Below are 20,158 nucleotides of genomic sequence, written 5' to 3'. Positions count from 1 at the left end.
AGATAATTTTAAAAAGAAGTTAATAAACTGGAAAATAAGGACATAATAGAAGATGAACAGAGCTAAAAATTGGTTCTCTGAAGAGACAAAAATATCTTAATTTCTGACACTAATAATAAAATATAACCTTAGGAATGAAAGGAGACACAACTAGATTGAGGAAAAATTTTTCTGATAAAGTTAGAAAAATGTTATTCTAAAAATGCATCAGTAATTTTCAGGAAAAAAAATGGATGAACTCCTATAAAACATAAATCACTAGAAGTGACTCTTATAGAAACAGAAAATCTCAAAGATCCTATAAAAATCTTTTAAATTTCATCTCTAGTTTAAAATATCCCTAAGAAGAATGCTAAGTCTAAACAGTTTACAAATGAATCTACTATTTATGTGAAAGATAATGGTCATCTTTTGTCATTCATTCAGAGACTAGAAATAAAACAAATATACCCTAGGTATTTTTAAGATTAGTATTATTGAAATACCAAAAGCTTAAAAGGACAGTATAAAAATAAAAAAAAGGAACTTCAGGCCATTATCACTTATAAAAATTGATGCAAAAAAAATACCTAAGCTAAATGTCTGCAAACTGCATCCAGCAATAAATATTATAAGATAATATATCATGACCAGGATACGTTATTTCAGGAATGCAAAGCTGTTTCAGCATTAAGTGTATATATAAATACGCATGTATTTATATTTGTAAAAATATATAAGTATATATATTAAGGTAATTCACTACATTAACAAATTAAAAGAAGAAAACCATATGATCACCTCAACAGGTACAAAAAGAACATTCAATAAAATTTAATATCATTCATGATAAAAAACAAAACCTCTTTGCTAACTAGCAATCATTTAGCTTATAAATTTCATACTTGCGAAAAACAAAAGTATGCACTTTTAAATTAAGAGCAGATAATAAAACTCTCTATTATCAAGTTACATAGAATATTAAACTAGACTTCCAGCCAAGATAGAGGTGTAGGTAGACACACTGTGCTTCCTTGCACAACCAAGATAGGTACAACAACAATTTAGAAACAGAATAACAACCGGAACTGATAGAAAATTGGGCTATATGGAAGTCAGACAACTAAGGAGTTAAAACAGACATGTTCATCCAGACCGGTAGGAGGAGCGGAGTCAGGCAGCTGGGCTGAGAGGGGTCACAGCACAAAGAGTGGTGGGATGAGGCACTCAAGACCGCAGTAGGCGGACCCTGGGTGCGGGGTGGCAACTGGCAGACCCAGCAAGGCTGCGATTGTGAAGCAAGGCACTGCATGCAACCCAGGGTCCCAGCACTGGGAAATAGAGCCTTGGGGCACTAATTGAAAACACCTGTGAGGGTTGAGGTGCCAGGGAGAGACTCCCAGGCTCACAGGAGAGTTGGCTGGAGGGACCCACAGGGTCCTAGAATGTGCATAAGTCCACCCACACAGGAATTAGCACCAGAAAGGCCCAGTTTGCTTGGGGAAAGCGGCAGAAGGGACTGAAGTCCTTCAGAGAGCAGAGCAAGCGCCATTGTTCCCTCTCAGACCCCGCCCCCACATACAGTGTCACAACCAGGCCACTGGGTTGCCCTGCCCTAGTGAACACCTAAGGCTCTGCCCCTCGTATGTAACAGGCATGACAAGACAAAAAAAATTAAAAGGGCGCAAATGGAAGAACAGATCAAAGCTCCACAGCAAATACAACTAAGCAACCAAGAGATAGCCAATTTATCAAATGCATAGTTCAAAGCACTGGTGATCAGGATGCTCACAGAATTGGTTGAATTTGGTTGCAACTTAGATTAAAAAATAAAGGCTCCACTAAGTGAAATGAAGGAAAATGTACAGGGAACCAATAGTGATGGGAAGAAAACTGGGACTCAAATCAATGGAGTGGACCAGAAGGGAGAAAGAAGCAACCGAACAGAAAAGAATTAAGAAACAAAAATTCAAAAAAAATGAGGAGAGGCTTAGGAACCTTCAGGACATCTTTAAACATTCCAACATGTGAATTATAAGGGTACCAGAAGGGGAAGAGGAAGAGCAACAGGTGGAAAAATTATTTGAACAAATAATAAAGGAGAACTTCCCCAATCTGGTAAAGGAAATAGACTTCCAGGAAGTCCAGGAAGCTCAGAGAGTCCCAAAGAAGTTGGACCCAAGAAGGAACACACCAAGGCACATCATAATTACATTAGCCAAGGTAAAAAGGAAGGAGAGAATCTTAGAAGCAGCAAGAGATAAGGTGACAGTAACCTACAAAGGAGTTCCCATCAGACTGTCAGCTGATTTCTCAAAAGAGACCTTGCAGGCAAGAAGGAGCTGGAAAGAAGTATTCCAAGTCATGAAAGACAAGGACCTCCATCCAAGATTGCTCTATCCAGCAAAGCTTTCATTTAGAATGGAAGGGCAGATAAAGTACTTCCCAGATAAGGTCAAGTTAAAGGAGTTTATCATCACCAAGCCCTTATTTTATGAAATGTTAAAGGGACTTATCTAAGAAAAAGAAGATAAAAAACACGTATAGTAAAATGACAGCAAACTCACAATTATGAACAACCACACCTAAAACAAAAACAAAAAGACACTAAGCAAACAACTAGAAAAGGAACATAACCACAGAAATGGAGATCGCATGGAGGATTAGCAACAGGGGAGTGGGAGGAGGAGAGAGGGGGAAAGGTACAGAGAATAAGTAGCATAGATGGTAGGTAGAAAATAGACAGGGGGAGGGCAAGAATAGTATGGGAAATGTAGAAGCTAAAGAACTTATAACACATGGACATGAACTAAAGAGGGGGAATGTGGGTGGGAGAGGGTGTGCAGGGTAGAGGGGAATGAAGGGGGTTAATGGGACAACAGTAATAGCATAATCAATAAAATATATGTAAAAAAGGGAAAACATGAACATTAAAGTAAAGGTCCTAGCCAGTACAATAATACAAGAAAAATAAATAACAAAAAAAGAAAAAGAAATAAAAAGTACACAGAAGAATAAAAACTGTGATTAATCACAAATTGTATGATTTACTACACACACACACAAAAACACACACACACAGAAGAATCCTCAAATCAGTAGAATTAACAGGCAAGTTCCACAAAGTTTCTGGATATAACACCAGCATTCAAGAATTAATTTCATGTATATATGAGCAAAAAAATTAATTAGAAAAGTACCTTAAAAACCCCAAGTGAAAATAACACTAAAGCATAAACTAGCTAGAACTAAATCTAATAAAAGCAGTACCAGATTTTTGGAGAAAATTATAAATGTTTTTTGAGAGACGTTAAAAAAATCTAAATAAATGTAGAGCTGTATTATGTTCATGGTTAAAAGACAACACTATAAAAATACTGGCTCTCCCCAAACTGATGCAGAAATTCACTGTAATTCAATAACAAATCACAACAACTTTTTAAAAGAAATTGACAAGCTGATTCCAAAGCTGAGGCAGAAAAGCAAAGGGCAAGAATAACAATAACACTCCTGAAAATGAACAAGGTGAACTATTTCCTTTACCAGATATCAAGGCTCATTATCCTTCAATAATAGTATAAATAAGACAGTGCAATATTAGTGCAAGGAAAGACAGAGAGACCAGTGAATGGGACAGAGAGCCCACGAACAGACCCACACTTAAACGGAAACCTGATACGTGACACAGCCATTCATTTATGGATCAATGAGAGAGGATAGGTCATTCTATAATCCAGTGACATGAGTTCACTGGTTATCTACCTGAGAAAAAGAGAAAAATCTGATCTCTACTTCACACTTTACACACACATGCACATGCATCAATTCAAAGGGATTAAGGCCTTGTGTGTGAAAAGCAAAACTCTAGAATTTTTAGAAAAAATATACGCAAACATGTCTTTTCAAAAAAATGGCTGAAGCAACAGAGAGAGAGAGAGATGAAATGATAGCCCAACATACCCAAAATACACCTAATAGGAATTTCACAGGAAGAGATCTTAAAAATTACTTGAGCCTAGAATTTATAGGAATTAACCTAATGGTATTTTCATTACCATTACCATTTTCATTTTCATTACCATTACCATTATTACCTAATGGTATGGTAATAATAAAGATAAAAACCACATATCTACAAAATTAGGAATGAGGGAAAAAACAGAACAGATACTGAAGTATCTTTTTGTTGTTTTAATAATATGTACTAATAGGTAATATCTGGGAACACCTAAGTCACCAAATTGACTAAAAAGTGGAAAGTGACCAAGAGTCCCGTCCCCCCCCATGGGTGCTGGGCCCAATTTTACAAAGGAATACAGGGTCAAAGCATCGTATGCAATTACAGAAGATATGCATTCCTGAAAATCTTTTATAATTCAAAACTCATATAACACTGTTTTCCAGAAAAGATAATGGGTATCCTATTAACCAGCTAAACCGTAAATACAACTCACCTGCCACCACCTCAAATTACGTAACTGTTAATAATATAATATTTTAAATCAACTTTCATTTTTAAATGTAAGTTGATTTATATTATTACATATTTTGTACATAAGCAAGACTATTAAAATATTTATATCATGTAGTTCCAACTTGCACCATTCAAATTCATAAAAAGTGGCACAAATATATTTAACTCTTAAAGAAATAATTCTAATGTCATAGAGAATGTTCAAGAGCACAGAAAATGAGAGTATACCATAAAGAAATTATGAAACTATTATAACCCTGATATCAAAACCTAGAAAGATAACCTCAAAGTAATCTTTATTAATAGAGATGCAAAAATCCTAAATAACTAATAGCAAATCTAACTCAATGATATACTTTAGAAGTTCTAGTTACCAATTTCCCCTTAACCAGGATTAACAAACACTCTCCACTCTCTTGACTGCCAATCTGACTGTGGCCCAGAGTCAGCTGAAAACCTGCAGCTAACCTAGAACGGCCACTGCAGCTCCAAGTGGATGAGCTGTGTGTTGACCAGAGTCAGCTGTGCTTGTTCTTAAACCCATTTTATGCCAGCTGTACTAATATGGTCATTATTAGATCAATGCAAAATTACAATGTATTACAAAAATACATAAAATTTGAATTTAAAAAGAAAGGGCATTTTATTTATGAAAACTAATTTAATGCTGCTGGGGTTTTTTTTTAATGATGGAAGTTAAAGATGTGCAACAAAAACGGTGGGAGGAGGAGACCTGAAACCTTAAAAGGGCTCCACACAAATTTCTGGCAGGTATTCTTAAGATCTCATCAAACTTTAATAGACCTAAAGAAAAAACCATAGGTAATACACCATGGACATGGTTTGCACCCAAAGAATGATGGGACACTCAAATGGCAAGTCCAAACTCAAAGAGACCTTAGCACATGTCGAATAATTGAACACTGAAGACACACGGATAAGGCTAGAAATAAATAATTTATGGTACAGAACATATGACATTTAATGAGTCTGTGTTTAATCAGCTGTTTCCATTGGTCAACCATCTTCCTTTCTTAAGTGACTGAATAAGAGAACTTCAGTTGCAGTGACCCTCAGATCCTGACCAGCGGACCTGTTTGGGTTTACTCCAGGAATGCAGGGCAGTTACTACATTCTACTAACAGAACCATGGAAAACACAACGATTGACTTGATGAATGCCAAATACCACTGGATAAAATTAAACTCCCATACCAATTTTTAAGTTATTAAGAAACTAATAAAGGACACAGCCTTGACAAAATCAAGAATATCTACCTGAAACTACCAATCATTATCATAATTAATGAAAAACTGGCAGAGGCCTTCTCATTAGAATCAGTAACTAAATAAGTTTGCTCACTAACATCTCAATTACTGAATGTTATTTTGGAAAAATGAGTAAGGTATAAATATGAGAAAAAAGTGACATACTTATTACTGTTTAAAGAAAACAATCTTACCTAACTGGAAAACCCAAAGGAATTAGTTAATAACTGCCAGAACTAATAAAGGAGCTTAATAAAGAGTATGTTTCAAAGTAAATATACAAAAATATCATTTTCCTATATTCTAGCAATAACCAGTTAGACAAAGTCATAAGAAGAGAAGATATTCCAGTTAGACAGCAACAATGGCTGTAAAAAATACCTATGAATAAACTTAACAAAAAATGGGCTGGACCTATACAAAGTAAATTAAAAATCACCCCTCTGAGGTACATAAAATAAGACAATAGTAAAAATTAGAAAATTAAATGTCCAACAATAAGGGTAATAGTTAAAACCTTATGGAGGTCCCTATAATGAAATGATATGCCATCCAATTTTAAAATATATAAAGATATGGAAAAACATTCATAATATATTTTAAGTAAAAGAAATGCAGATTATAAAAAAGTACAAAACGATTCCATTTTGTAAAAAAAAAGTGCATGTGCATAAACTTTATCTAAAAATGTGGGCATATCACAATCTTAACAGGCTTATCTCCAACTGGCAGGAATACAAGTGTTTTTAGCTTTCTGCCTGATACTTTTTTGTGTTTCCTATATTCTCTACAACAGATAAATCAGAAAAAATCTTAAATATAGATTGTCTTCTCCTAAAAGCCCATAAAACACAGAATACAGCAATGCCCCCCTTAGTTCCATGAATGGAGTTGAGCTTTGGCAGTTGCTATCTCTCTGCCTTCTCTACAGGTCAGGGGCTGCTCCCCTTCACCCTACACTTGGGATTTCATGAATGTGAGTGAAGGCCAGACACCAAAGTCCTCTTCCTGGAGGGACCCACGATCCATACAGATGACGTGTGGAAATCAGCGCAGGCGGGCAGAAGCAGCCTCGCTGGGAACTGCAGGAGCTGACCTGGGCACCGGCAGACCTCTCAGAATCTGCTGGGGACCGCCAGGGCTCCTCAGTCACACACGCCCTTCATGCCTCTGGGAGGGACAGAGCAAGTCAACCTGCCATTGCCCCCAGAGGTTTCTCGTGTCCCATGTCCCAGCAGTCAGAGTCTAATTTAGAGACTTCCCTGTTTCCACTGGCCCATGCAACTCTGGCCATCCCCTCCACCCCCAGTCCTCATGCAAGTAAACAGGATTAAGGAAAATCCCAGCATGCGCCAACAGATAACTCAGGGATGTTTCTGTGAATCTTCCTTTAGCTTTCTCCCCACCGGCTTCATCACGGCCCAGGACAAGTAACTGTTTTCTGCTGGGACTCAGGAAATAACTTCCTTTTTTTCCCTCTACTTCCCTCTCCTCATCCCTTCCCCCTCCCAGCCCCCCCACCCCAGGAAATCAAGGAACCCGCAAATAGGTAAACAATACATACATGAGGACTGGATGGAGAAGATGTCATGTTAGTGGGGGCCGAACCCGACAGACCATCTGCAAGCTACAAATTAAACATGCTGGTTAGCAACAGGTTTAGAGAAACCACTTCAGGAAAGGCTGGACAGCCCCGAGGAAGTGTTGCTCTCTGACCAGACGCCTTCTGCTCTCCCTCCAGGGAGGCAGTGCAAGTTGTGGGAGGAACATGTGCTTTGGAGTTGAACAAGCCTGGTGCCAAATCCTGGCCCCATTGCTTTACCAGCTGCATGACCTTGGCCAATCCCCTGACCTCTGAGTCAGAATCCTCATCAGTCGCACCTTACACAGCGACAGTAAGTGAAGACAAGATACAGACCATGCACACCTAGAACAGGCGAGGTACATGGAAGGGGTACAGCTGATGCCTGCATCTCACCTGCTTTCTCACTGCTTGGCACCATTGACCCAGTGCCACTCTCTCATGCCCCCCCTCCTTTTAAACTTCCCCACCATCCCTGTGGTTTCTTCTAACAGCTGAGCTACACCAGCCTCTGCTTGGGCCCTGTTCCTAACCTAGCGCAGGTTTCTGGGTCTTCTTTCCTCAAGGTCAAGAACAAGGTCACCATGTGGCTTTCCCAAAATCCTGTATAAGGGTGGATCTAAGAGTTTTATGGTCCAGCATGCCTCCTATACTACAGAAAGTTTTCCACATTCTTTTCTGACATCAGATCCTTGCCTGCCATCTTCTGGGACTGTGAATCGATGTTTTATAGGGTAGGTTTCTAGGCCACAGGGTCCAGAGGGCCTCAGAGTAAGGACTGGAAGTAGGCGACTTTTTCAGAGGCCATGACAATAGTCCCAGAGATGGGGCTGTCTGTGGATAAATACTAGTCTAAATGACCAAGACCAGGAGATGCCTTCCAGGTGGGGAGAGGCAGGGCTGGCAAGTGCAAAGAGATAGAGGGAGAAAGAAGCACAACACATTTAAGAGAGAGGGAATCATTCAGGGCTAAGGACATAGCTAGAGAGGTGGGAGACCAACTGAACCCAAGGCTCCCAGGGTTAGACCCCTCTCTTCCTTTGAACCTGAGCAGGGAGCTCTGGAATGTACACAGGAGGCCATGCCCCAAACCATCCTCCTTTCCTGGGCAGGAAGAGCCGGGGACACGTGCTCACCTGAGGATCAGGAAGGGCTCAGGAATACCCGGATGATGATGCCTGGAAGGACCGAGAACTACAGACCCACTACTGCTCTGTGGAGGGGATCACTGAGGGAACCCTCGCCTCCCCTAAACTAGCCCTCAGGGCTGGTCCGAGCCAGAGCTGGACAAGAAGACAGAAAGGCCAGTGGGCACCCAGCCAGGCCACTGGATTGCTCTGGGGGCTGGCCATATGTTGGTGGGTATGGTGTGACCCCCAGAACAGACCAGCTGAACTCCATGTGAAACCCCCAGCTGCCCAGAGACCAGCCGAGCCAAGCAGCAGCCCCACCCCTCCTATTCTCATCCTGAACCTCACCGAAGCCTTACTGTTATTTTTAATGCAGTTCGTTTTTAGAAAGGTGAGAGGGAAACCGGCAGTTCACCAGAGCAAGAGGGAGAGAAAATAAAGCTAAACATAGTGCTCCAAAGATCTGGTCCAGCTTCCGAAATTACACGTTCCCCTTTGGGACTCGGGCATAATTTGCTGCTCCGGTTCTGGGAGCACATTTCCACCTTCACGGCGTCCCAAAGACTATAACTGGAGCAGCCAGCTCAAAATTAGCCCAAGTTGGGGAGGCAGGGAGCAGCCAGACCTGGCACCCCACCCACCCCATCCCACAGCCGTGGGGAACAGGTCTGCAGGCCTTGGGAAGCCTCCTCCACACTAGCCTGGGTTTCCTCCACACCCCAAACCCATCACACGCTCACACGGCTCCACTACGAAGCATTTGCCCAGCCACTCTGCCCAGCCACTCTGCCCACCCGGAAAGGCTTCCTTTCCTTTTTGCTGTTCCAACCCCACCCCCTCAGAGCAGCTTTCCTGATTGCTTTAGCCACACTGACCTCCAAGGACCAAGAGTCCAAGATCTCGGTGTCCTGGCTAATAAAGCATTTCACCACTTTGACGTCACTCTGAGCATCTCATTTTAAATCGGCTACATGTCCCTCATCTGTCTCCCCACTAGACTGGAAATGTCCCCAGTGTCCTCCTGCTCTTTATCCCTCCTCAACACACACATATTCCCCACCCCCAGAAGTTATCCTTCTCTGCAGACTTAAAAAGGAGACCCTGTACCCAGGGTGGTCTCTCAGAATGATAAGCAAGTGTCACCCTTCACCCCGGGGACTCCAGGGGCATCTAGTGCATAGAAAGGGGGGTGGTGACAAGTGAGTGGACAGGGGGCGTCACCTCTACTTTGAGCTTCAAGACTCTCTCTCTAAGAAATGGGGGGAGCAGCACTCTGTGTTCCTGCAGACTGCGAACACCGAGAACTAGCTCAATGAAAAAGCAGCTTAGTACACAAAGCCCCCAATTTCGTTTTAAAGATAAAAACAGAGTCCAACTCAGAGTCAGAGACAGAATCAGAGACAGAAAGAGAAGCCCAGGGAAAGGCAAGGATAGAGAGCAACCTGTTGGCTGCAGTTCATTCAGATCGTGTTCTTGGCTGAAGGCAATGCATGCCTATTGTTCATTTTTCTATATTCTCCAACTTTTACATAACAAATGTATATTTGTAGTCAGAGAAAAATGAATAACAAATCCATTTTTAAGGCAAAGCACTAGATAGAATGAAAGACCTCCATGCCCCCTCTCTGAGGATATGCCCAGACCCACCCTCAGAAAGTGAGAGGTCAAGGTCACAATTCCTGCAACACCACCACTGAGGCTAGATATAATCTCTAGAGTTTGCTCACACACCAGCTCCCAGCCTCTCCCCACCTCTCACACACATTCACATGCATGCACCACACATACACGCACAGATGAAGGCCACCAGCAGGCTACAATTCTAAAATCTACACAGAGGACAGCCACACAGACCATGAATAAACTGTGGAGTTAACCTGCATGAGCCAACTCATCCCGGCCCTCATTGCCATGGAGAAGAGTCTCCAAGGTCAGGCACCCACCCCAAGGGACCATCCTCACCCCCAGAGGCAGATGCTGATCTATGAGCCCTGGAAGGCAGAGTAGAGAGATCTGCCTTACACATACATTTGGGGTCTTCTCTAGAATTGGCCACTCTTGATAGAAACCAAAACATTTCTAGAACCTTGAGAAACATTCTACCATGTCAGTACAATGACCTAAGTAAGCATCAGGAAAATCTGAGGTGATATTTTCTAACATGAGGCAGGCTCATCCCAAGAACTGGGTGGATGATAGTGAGAAGGTTCATCAGCAGAGAAGGTGCAACTGAAGAAGGAGACTGAAGGAACGAGACTAAAGCCAGATCTGGCAAGAGCATGTCTGAAGTTGGGGAAGAGCCCTCAGCTGGGTCCACAGCGGGACCTGGTGAGCAGAGAAGCAGGGGCCACATCACAGGAAGAATGAAATAGGCTGCCAAGAAACATGGGCTGAACAAACGGGAGCCAGGAGAAATCCAAATCCTGTCAGACTTATTGTCCCTCCCCTCCCCAGAGGCCAGGGCTACCATTCGGTCTGCACCAGGGGAATGAGGAAGGGATGAGAACCCAGCCAGAATTATCTGGCAAAGCATTTGCAAGGGGAACCACTGCCTCCTGGATCAGCCTCAGAATGCCTGGTTCTCCCAAGTGCCAGGGGATGCACAGGAAGGCGGAGTAAGTAAAAGATTTCCTGGACCAGCCAAAGCTAGCCAATGCATCTCAGAGGAAAACACTATACAAAATCAGTTTTCCCCAAATCCCCCACCAGTCCCTATCAGGGCAGGGCTTCCTAGACATAAGGACTGGTTTCCATGCTGGCCTCCGGCTTCTTGAGAATAGAGTTTTGTCCCCTCCATCAGACAGGGAGATCAGTGAGGGCAGACTCCAAGCCTCCTCCATCAGAGCAGGTGGATCTCACATCCTCCTTCTTCCTGCCCACCTCTGAGACCCTGTGAGCCTGTCCCCATGTGGGCGCACATCCAGGAACCTAGATCTTAGCTCCCCACCCCCTGCTTGGCCAATAGCTCTAGCCAGAGGGGCTGTGTGCTCCCACAAAAGTGGATAGAACTGCTCTGGCTCAGACCCCCACCCCAGTTCACTGATGTGAACGTCAGAAGGATGTCCAGACTGGGCCTCCTCACCGTCTGCCTCTGGCTGTGCTTGTAGGCATCAGGACCCAAAATAGTCCCTCCCCCTCGGAGTCTGCTTCCCTGCACAGACGCAGACAGCCCACTGAGGGGGTGGAAAGCAGGAGCCAGGATCAGGCAGACTGGAGTTTGGGGCTAATTATCTGCCTAATTCAGCTACAAACACCTACCCAGGCCAGAAAGCACTAGCATCCAGTGCTTTGTAGGGCCATCTGAAATTTTCACTTGGGTTTCCCAATCAAGTAAAGTTCCTTCTTAGACCCCCTACAAAGAGTAGGCAGGTCATCTTATCCCTCCATCTGTCCATCCACCCACGCATCCATCAATCCAGGCAGACTTCATTGAACACCTCCTGGTAAAACAGGCCCTCTGTTGGGCATTAAGGACACAAAGAGGATTGTGCCCCATACTGCCCTGAGCCTAGTCTAGGGAAGATGCTGCCAATTACAGAGACAAGCAGGACCTAAGGCAAGTGCAATGACTAAGATAGAGACAAGCCTTGCAGGAAAAGTGGGGGAGCCAGGAAAGAATGCTGAAAGGAGGTGACCACGACTAAGGTGAGCCTCAAAGAATGACCAGGAGTTGCCAGAAATGTCCCCAGCAGAAAGGATGATGGGGCAGAGCTCTGAAGAGCCACAGACATGGGAGAAATGGAGAGCTTGCAACTTCTGAGGACTCTCAAACTCAGTGAAACTATGCAACAGTGTCCAACCTTTTGACATCTCTGCCACACTGGAAGAAGATCTGTCTTGGGCCACACATCAAAGACATTGTGACACGTAATCACAAAAAAATCTCATAATGTTTTAAGTAAATTTACGATTTTGTGTTAGGCCACATTCACAGCCATCCTGGGCTGTATGCAGCCTGCAGGCTGGAGGTTGGACACCCCTGCTAGAGCAAGACCTCTTGTTTTGGCAGCAGGGAGGCCCAGGGCTAAACACGAGACATTCCCTGGAAGTGAAATGATAAGCAAATGAGAAAGAAGCAGATATGTCCGCCCTAAATGACAGAGAGAAGCCCCCATAAACACACCTCCAGGGACAGCTTTGAGGATCCTGCGCGCCAACACCCAAGTTTGCTCATATGCTCTCAATGCTGTCATTTGATTGAGGTTCTATAGAAAACAAAACCCTCTGAAGCCCTGCACCATCTCTGGGTGAATAAACAGACTGTGGGCCTGAGGATGCAAAAATTGTCTACAAAGACTGGGAGGCTCTGCTGTGAGCAGCACCATACAAAGCTGAGAGGAAGGTGTCAACACAGAACAGATGGCTAGTTTGAGGCCTGTGCTTGCTGTGAGGCCATTCTCCATTTCCCCTGGATGGTCTCAGGCCTACAGCACCCAGAGTGCTCCCTCTTCAGTAAGAGACACCACAGACCTCCTGTCATGCTGTTTGCCATAGTGTCTGACTTACCAGCAGGTCCTATGCTGCTGAGCGCATAGCAGAGAAATGCCTATGACCTGTGCAGGGTCGGATACCCTTGGAATAAGGCCCCTCTCCTGCCCTTCTCCCTTCCCTTTCCTGGAGGTGAAGGGATGGAGGAGGTAGAGAGACTATTGGCTTGGATGGAGACCCCTCCTTTTCAACTGCATCCAAGTGCCAGCGAGCACAAGTCCAGAGGGTCCTGGCTGGGGTTAGACTCTAGGACTGGAGCACCCTAATAAGTACCCAGTCACTCCCACCCAATCTACCTTCTGTCTCATTTGCTCCTCCCACCCACCTGGATTTCCTGGGCAATCTCCAGGGGAGAGCTCTCAACATGGCCCTCAAGGTAGTGGGGCCATTTTTCTCACATGCTTTGGGGGAAATGATCGGGTCTTACCAGAAAACCAGAAACAGCCTCCTCCCAACCAGACTAAAAGCTACCATCTAGGGCCCTCCATCTGTACAGTGTCCAGCCAAGGCACAGAGGGAGATCTCTTGTAGAGGCCACATGATATAGAAGGGAGAGCAGGAGGAGTGGAAGAGACAAGGAAGGGGGTGGGGGAGCCATCAGGGCCAGCACCTGGTGGTAACCAGTGTCCCTCCCTGGGGACCCAGCACCATCCTACCTGGAGGGGGATGAGGGGCTCCTTGTCATCAATGTCAATGAGCACATCCTCTCCGGGACTGAGTAAGCTCACATCATCTGTAGGAGAGAGCAGTGTCCAGGCCTGAGAGGGGGCTCCCTCAGGGATCTCATCCCTCCTCAGCCACAAGTCTCGGTTGGTCAACTGTGAGACAAAACCCGTCAGTGTCTCCACACTTCTCAATCTGTCTCTTTCTCTTCCTCCCACCCAATTCTTCCCTCACCCATCTCTGCCTCCCCCACCTTCCTTTGCGTTCCCTGTCTCCTCGATTCTCTCTCTTCCTCTCTCCCCATTTCTCTCTTCCCTCCTCATGCTATTAAATCCCAGCAACTCTCTCCCTCCCTCAACTCTTCCCCATTACCCTCCACTTTAGCCCTCACCTCTCAGCCCCCACAGGTGTGGACACATGTACCTGCTACCTGTGTGCACAGCCAAGATCCAAGCTATGCCCCAAGGAAGTCAAGGTCCTTACCCTTCCGGTCAGCTGAGCAGAAACCTCCTCTCATCCAGGTCCCAGTAAGGGGATGGCCTCAGACACATCTCCATGGCAAGTCCCACCTGCCCTGAGCCTCCTCTGCCCCAGCCCTCCCCATCAACAGCCGCTCCACCTACCTGGGCCACCCTGTGGGGATGGACTCTCCTCTGAGTAGGGATCACACAGGAAGCTCTCCAGGGAGCGGATGGTACACTGGCCCACCACAGGCCGGCGGCCAAACTGGCGGTTATCAATGACCTTGACCACAATAGGGGGACAGTAGAGCTGCTCCCTGGGCAGCATCTGGGAAGAGGAGGAGGGAAGCTCTGAGCAGCGGCCTAAACCCATCTCTGGGAGGTCTCAGAGAGAGGAGGGAGGGTCCCTTCTTCACAGGACAAGCCCAAGGAGAGAGAATGACTACACACCTACAGATAACCTCCAGTGGCCATAACTCCAAGAGCTGGCCAGGGAAGTAGAAACACACACCTTTTCCTCCTGCCTCTTGAACACTGTACAGGGAGCCTATTGCTTTTCCCCCACAGCTGTACCTTCCAAACACATCAGCTCAGCCCAAAGTGAAAGCAAGTCTCCTTTCCCTGAACCCTCACTGGCTAGGAGGGGAAGAGTGGAGAAGTTGGCCCAGGACTCAACATTTCTTGCAGACAGTCCCCCCCAAGTGGATACTCAAGAGTTGGCTTACAGACCCAGATTCTTCTCCCCACCCCACCTCCCCAGCCCCAAAAGCACTTTGAACACAACTTGAAATAATTTATGTGCTCTCCTTCGGTGGCGGGTTTGGCTCAGCCAAGAGAAGGCTCCTGTTGACAGCCACTGGGCCTGGAATTTCTATAGTGCTTTCATCTTGCAAACCATGTTCCTTTCCTCCAACTTGCCTTACTCTGGTCACTAGGCCCAGGCAGCCCAGGGAGCTGGAGAGGACTGGGGGCCTGAGGACAGTGGGGTGAGCCCATCGGTGGAGGCCCCAGTGGGGAGCCCGGAGTTGGGGTAGGTTTGAAGGAATCATGGAAGACCAGAGCCCCAGTAGCCCCTGAGGGGAGCTTTGGGGGTAGAGACCTGCCCTAAAAGGGGAAAAATCCATCAGTGATGGGTCCTTAGGACTCTGCAGACTCGGGATCTGGGCAGGAGGATGCAAGCTGGCCCCATCCATGTGGCTTATAGGCCTCACCTCTTCCAGTGAGGACAGCGGGAGCACTGCCTCCCCATTTTCACAGACAGTAAGGTGGGAGAGGAGCCATGACCCACACAGGTTCCCACAGGGTGTCTGACCAAATCCCCAAACTGCTTGGGGTTGTGAGGTGGTTCTAGCTAGCAAGACACTGGGAGGGGACAGCAGGGGGGTTGGGCTCACCACTTCCATGAAGAGGGTGCAGATGTCAAAGTTGGGGTTCTTCCGGAGGTTCTTGATGACACAAGATTGTACCATCTCACCCCCGCACTCCACCATGAGGCTGGGGGAGGAGACACTGGCCAGCTGGTAACTCTTCATGTTCCGCAGGCCCCACGCCAGGATCTGGGGACAGAGAGTGGGGGGAGCAGCTGGAAAGGCCCCAGGCCCCAGGGAAGGCTGGGCAAAGAAGAGGAAGGTCCAGGCTGCCCTCCGACCCCCCACGCTGGAGCCAGGCTCACCTCGATGGCAGTGCGCTGGAGAACTGGCTTGATGTTCTGGGGGACCATGTAGATGTTGGCCTCCCTCTGGGGTGGTGGGTAGGGCAGGTCTGTGTCATCCGACTGCAGGGGATGTCCGGCAGAACAGAGACAAAGGTGGGAGAAAGGCCAAGGCAGAGAGACAAGAAAGGAGGGCAGATGGAACAGAAAGGGCATGCACGAGAGACAGAGACAGAGAAGCAAGGACACCCAAGGGGGCAAATGGGCAGGCAGAGATGAGAGAGCTGGGTCAGTGTTTCTGGGCACCATCTTCTCGGTGCTACAATTTAAGCCCCGAGACCCAGGGCTCAGGTCACCCTCTCTCAAATGAACCCCAAGTTCACCCCTCTCCCATTATGCAGGCTCTGATGCACCAATGAGCTGCTCAGGGTCACCCCACCTCTGACACATGCACACACATGGGCACATACGTGCACTGCCCTCTCCATCTCGGCCCATCCACTCCACTCCTCTCTATCCCAGACAGGACCACGTGCCCCCCACTGGCCTGGTTTTCCAGCCTCCTGGCTCAGACCCTCCCAAATTACCATCTACCCTGGAGTTGCCCCCCACCCCACACCCAGACACCCATCAGGTCCTGACACCCACCTCTCATACCTATCTACCGTGAGGACAGGGTGGTGCCCTGGGAGCCAAAGAGCATCTAGCAGTAGAGGAAAGACACACAAATGCCTGTCCTCTGCAGGCACCAAAGGGGCTGCTGGGGAGGCTCCTCCACCACCACAGATCGGAGCTGAGCACAACATATGTCAGCTTGGACCTTCTAAGGGTTTTCCAAAAAGACGTGGGCAAGAATCCCCACGGAGAAGGTCACGAAAAATTACATGGGGAAGCAGGCACTACCATGGGCTAGGCAACTACCACAACCTGTGTTCTCTCAGTGGCTGGAACACAGGTCCGAGTCCTGGCTCCACCACTTACTGAGCTGGGTAGTTATTTCACCTCTCTGTGGCTCATTTTTATCTGTAAACTTGTTATTAAAAGTTATTAACCTCTAAAACTTAGTGTGAGGCTTGAAGAAGTTAATACATTTCAAATAATGTCTGGTTTGTGTAGACTCTCAATAGTAGGACTACTAGCCCACATGGCACCTCTGTGATAATTAGAGAGAGATGTCCCTTTCTGAAAGATCTTTACTTCCAGGTAAGGAGATCATCATAACTTCACTAGTTTATTAGAACAAGACACTTTACTGCCACCTACTGGAAAAGCGTTATAATAAATACAAATACATGACGTCTGCACTGGAAATCGCACCCCCTTGGACACTTGGGCAGTGCACAACCCGCACGTCCAAACACGGAGTTCCTGACCCTCAGGATACGCAACTATAATTAAAAGGGCTCTGCTGGACACTTTACAGAGCTGGCTTCATGTAATCCCACTTAATAAACAATGGAATCATTGGATTCATTCTCCAAGAGACTTGCTCCAGGTTCTTTCTCAGAGGATCGCGTGTCCATCTGCACATGCTCTGCCATGGACCGTGGGAGCAGCTGGAGCACAGTGATGATGCCGGCTCCTCGCCTCATCACTTCCCAACCAGCCCCGGCTGTCACTCCTGCCCAGTGACACACCGAGGGCGTTCCACTTCCTTGACCCACATCAGTTAGCTCAGCCCTAGAAACAGACCAGGCCTGGGTCCCAGTTGCAGCCATGCCACTTTCTAGCCATTCGGCCGTGGGCAGATGACTCAGCCTTCGTGACCCGCACCCTCACCCGCAGACCTGGGATTACAATACCCTTCGAAGTCACTCTGAGATTTCAGTGAGAGAACAAATGTGAAGAGTGTCTGGCACAGGAAGTGCTTAATAAAGAGCAGTGGCCATAGATTACTGAATTGCTACTAGTGTCACTTTTTCCCCATTGGCCTTGTTGTTGACCTCCCAGGGTGGCTTGAAGAGAGTCAAGCCACCAAAGGCATCTCTCAGAACTCTGGCTTCGTGACTCCCCCTACCTCGCCAGGGCACACAGTGAAGAAACTCACCATTGTCCTCCAGACCCACAATGAAGATGACATGACATAGGAGGAAGCACCTACATTTTTAGACTGGCTGAGAGGCAGGGCCTTCGGGAGAAAGGAGGGGTAGTGTGCAGGGCTGCCACGAGGCACAACTCCAAAGTCGGCTGCACTCATCACAGTCTGCACGAATGGTGCCCCTGGAGGGCCTGGACAGCCACCACAACGGCTGGCTGCTATGCAGGCACCTGGCTGGGAGCCCACCCTTGGCACTCCGAGGCTACCAGCTGCGGCAGCTGCACATCAAGCATTGCCTCTTTAAAGGAAGGGTGAGGCCTGAAGGCCGCTCGTGGCCTGTTCTCGGCCTGCTGCAGGCTGATGCCCAGTCCAACGTGGGCCCAGGGCCAGAAGTGCAAGATGCAAAGGGGCAAAATGAAGGTGTCGGGGAGGGAACCTCGCCCAAGCTCCCCCGGTTGGGCGACAGAAAGATAAGCCTTTCTTACATGGCTGCAACCTTCTCCCAAAATCACCCAGAAATAATCATTCATGTATTTCCTCTCAGGCCCACCTCCAGACCCCCAAACTCTGGGCACAGTCCCTTCGATCCATTTTTATCCCTCAATTTCCATGTTCTCTCTTTCCTGCCAGGCTCCCTTGAGCTCCAAGTTGATGACATTCCTCTGTGTGCTGAGGACTGGGCTCCCCATTTTCAGGAACCTGTTTACAGAGGAGGACAGGGAATGAGAACCTCAAGAAGGAGAGCTCCAGTACCGTTTGGAGGAGGCCCTGGAGGAAGAAGGCAGGTGCACACAGCTGTGGAGCGCCGCGCCCAGCACAGGCAGCAGGGAGAGACAAGCAGAGACAGTGGTTAGAGATGTGTCCGTGGAGCAGCTTCCTCCACATGAGGCCACCATCCTGACCCCGAGGCTACCTCCATCCACCTTGCTGTCCCCAGGGGTCCCAGAGCATCCTTGCTCCCTGTCATTAGTTGCCATTCCCCAGGAGCCCTGCCTCTGCAAGCCCCCCTTCCTCCAGGCCTGCAAGCTGCCATGGTAGCCCTTTGTACCCCCTCCCTGCTGTGCAGACCCGTGAAGTTATCACTGCATGTCTGTGCCTGAATACCCTCTGGCCCCACAACCCAGTCTCGTCCAGTCCTCCCCAATTTTCCACACAATTGGCCGGATATTTTCCTTCCCCCATTTAAAGATGGTCTTTCAGATCTACCTCTGCTCTTTGTCCTCTCCAGTAGCCTCCCTCCCTCACCTCTCTCCCTGAAAAGGGCTGCACCATCCACTGCCTCTCACTGCCACACATCCCTCTGCCATGTGCACTCAGCTAGGCTCCCTGCATCCCCTCCCTGGAAATTCCTGTCTCCAAAGTTGGCAATGAGCTGCTTATAACTCAACCCAGAGGCCCCTCACTCACCAGCTCTTATCTCACTTCCTCAGCAGCATCTGGCCAGCTGACCTCGGCCTCCTTCCTAAAACTGTCTCTCTGATTCCACGCGGGCCCTCTCTCTTCTCCTCTCCCCTCTGCCTGATGAGTCCCTTCCTCTGCCCAGCCTGCTGCTAAGCTTTCTGCTCCCAAACATCTCTCCTAAACGCCACACCCACGGTCCCAACCTCTTACTGCTCCATGTGTCCACTGGCCTCCCACACTGCACTTGTCCCAAATTGGATTCTCTGACTTCCCCCTCAAAACATGCTCTTCTCAAATGTCGTCTCAGAAGCCCACACACCGCAACACCCACCTCGACAACCAGGCCACAAAGCCCCATGCCGTCCTCAGCTCTCCTCCCACCTGTTGCCATGTCTGATTGATCACCCACCCAGCCTTGGCAATTCTGTCTCCTAAATTGCTTGCATGTGCACCCACCTGTCTTCTCTCCTCAGCTGGGGCCACCACCCTCTCTTGCCTGGGTTCACCAGTATCCCACTAAGTGGTGTTCTTGTACCTCGTTTTTTCACCCACTCCCACAACAAAGGCACGCTGTGAGCTGCAGCCAAGAGGCACTGTCGAAGGATGTCAGGTGCCCCGCCCACTCAGGATGGGGAACTGCTTGACGTGGCCTCCAGGAGCCCTCCTCTTCTAGTTCTTTCCGACTTCTGTCTCACCTCGCGACAGCTGACTTTCCCTTCCAGGACCCCAGAGAACGACAAGCCACCTATTCCCCTGAACATGCTCACGGCCTGCCCTGGCAGGTCCCAGGAGACATCGTGCTGTCTTTACTTGCGAGGCTTGGAGCCTGTGGGTCCTTCTGTCTGAATGCTCCTCTGCCCAGTTCACCTGCCTACCTCCTGCTCAGCTTCAAGTCTCCATTTAAATCTTCCCCGGGGCCCTGAGCTTGAGTTAAGCACCCCTATTGCCCCCAGAGCAACTTGACCCTCTCCAATTGAAAGATACATCACCCTGTGCCACCTCCAGGTGTTCATGTGTCCCCTG

General features: G+C 47.5%; 1 protein-coding gene across 18 annotated transcripts in view; it reads right to left on the bottom strand.

Moving 5' to 3' along the window:
- The window catches only part of DYSF (dysferlin), a 201,284-nt gene that overhangs the window by 46,635 nt on the left and 134,491 nt on the right, over window positions 1-20,158 (bottom strand). For 8 of the 18 annotated variants that reach the window (XM_045828610.1, XM_045828615.1, XM_045828619.1 and 5 more), the window contains 4 exons: window positions 15,718-15,819; window positions 15,440-15,601; window positions 14,208-14,373; window positions 13,578-13,654 (listed from right to left, as the gene is read on the bottom strand). In XM_045828610.1, the coding sequence (XP_045684566.1) occupies window positions 13,578-13,654; window positions 14,208-14,373; window positions 15,440-15,601; window positions 15,718-15,819 (507 nt within the window). Of the gene's footprint in view, window positions 1-7,285; window positions 7,349-13,577; window positions 13,655-14,207; window positions 14,374-15,439; window positions 15,602-15,717; window positions 15,820-18,487; window positions 18,530-20,158 lie in introns of all 18 variants that reach the window. The other 10 variants (XM_045828607.1, XM_045828611.1, XM_045828613.1 and 7 more) reach the window with 3 other exon arrangements.

This window comes from Phyllostomus hastatus, unplaced genomic scaffold, assembly GCF_019186645.2.
Source record: "Phyllostomus hastatus isolate PE091 unplaced genomic scaffold, TTU_PhHast_1.1 phas_scaffold_78, whole genome shotgun sequence".
NCBI lineage: Eukaryota > Metazoa > Chordata > Mammalia > Chiroptera > Phyllostomidae > Phyllostomus > Phyllostomus hastatus.
The sequence above is the reverse complement of the archived record's forward strand: the minus strand, read 5'-3'. Positions and strand labels throughout refer to the sequence as shown.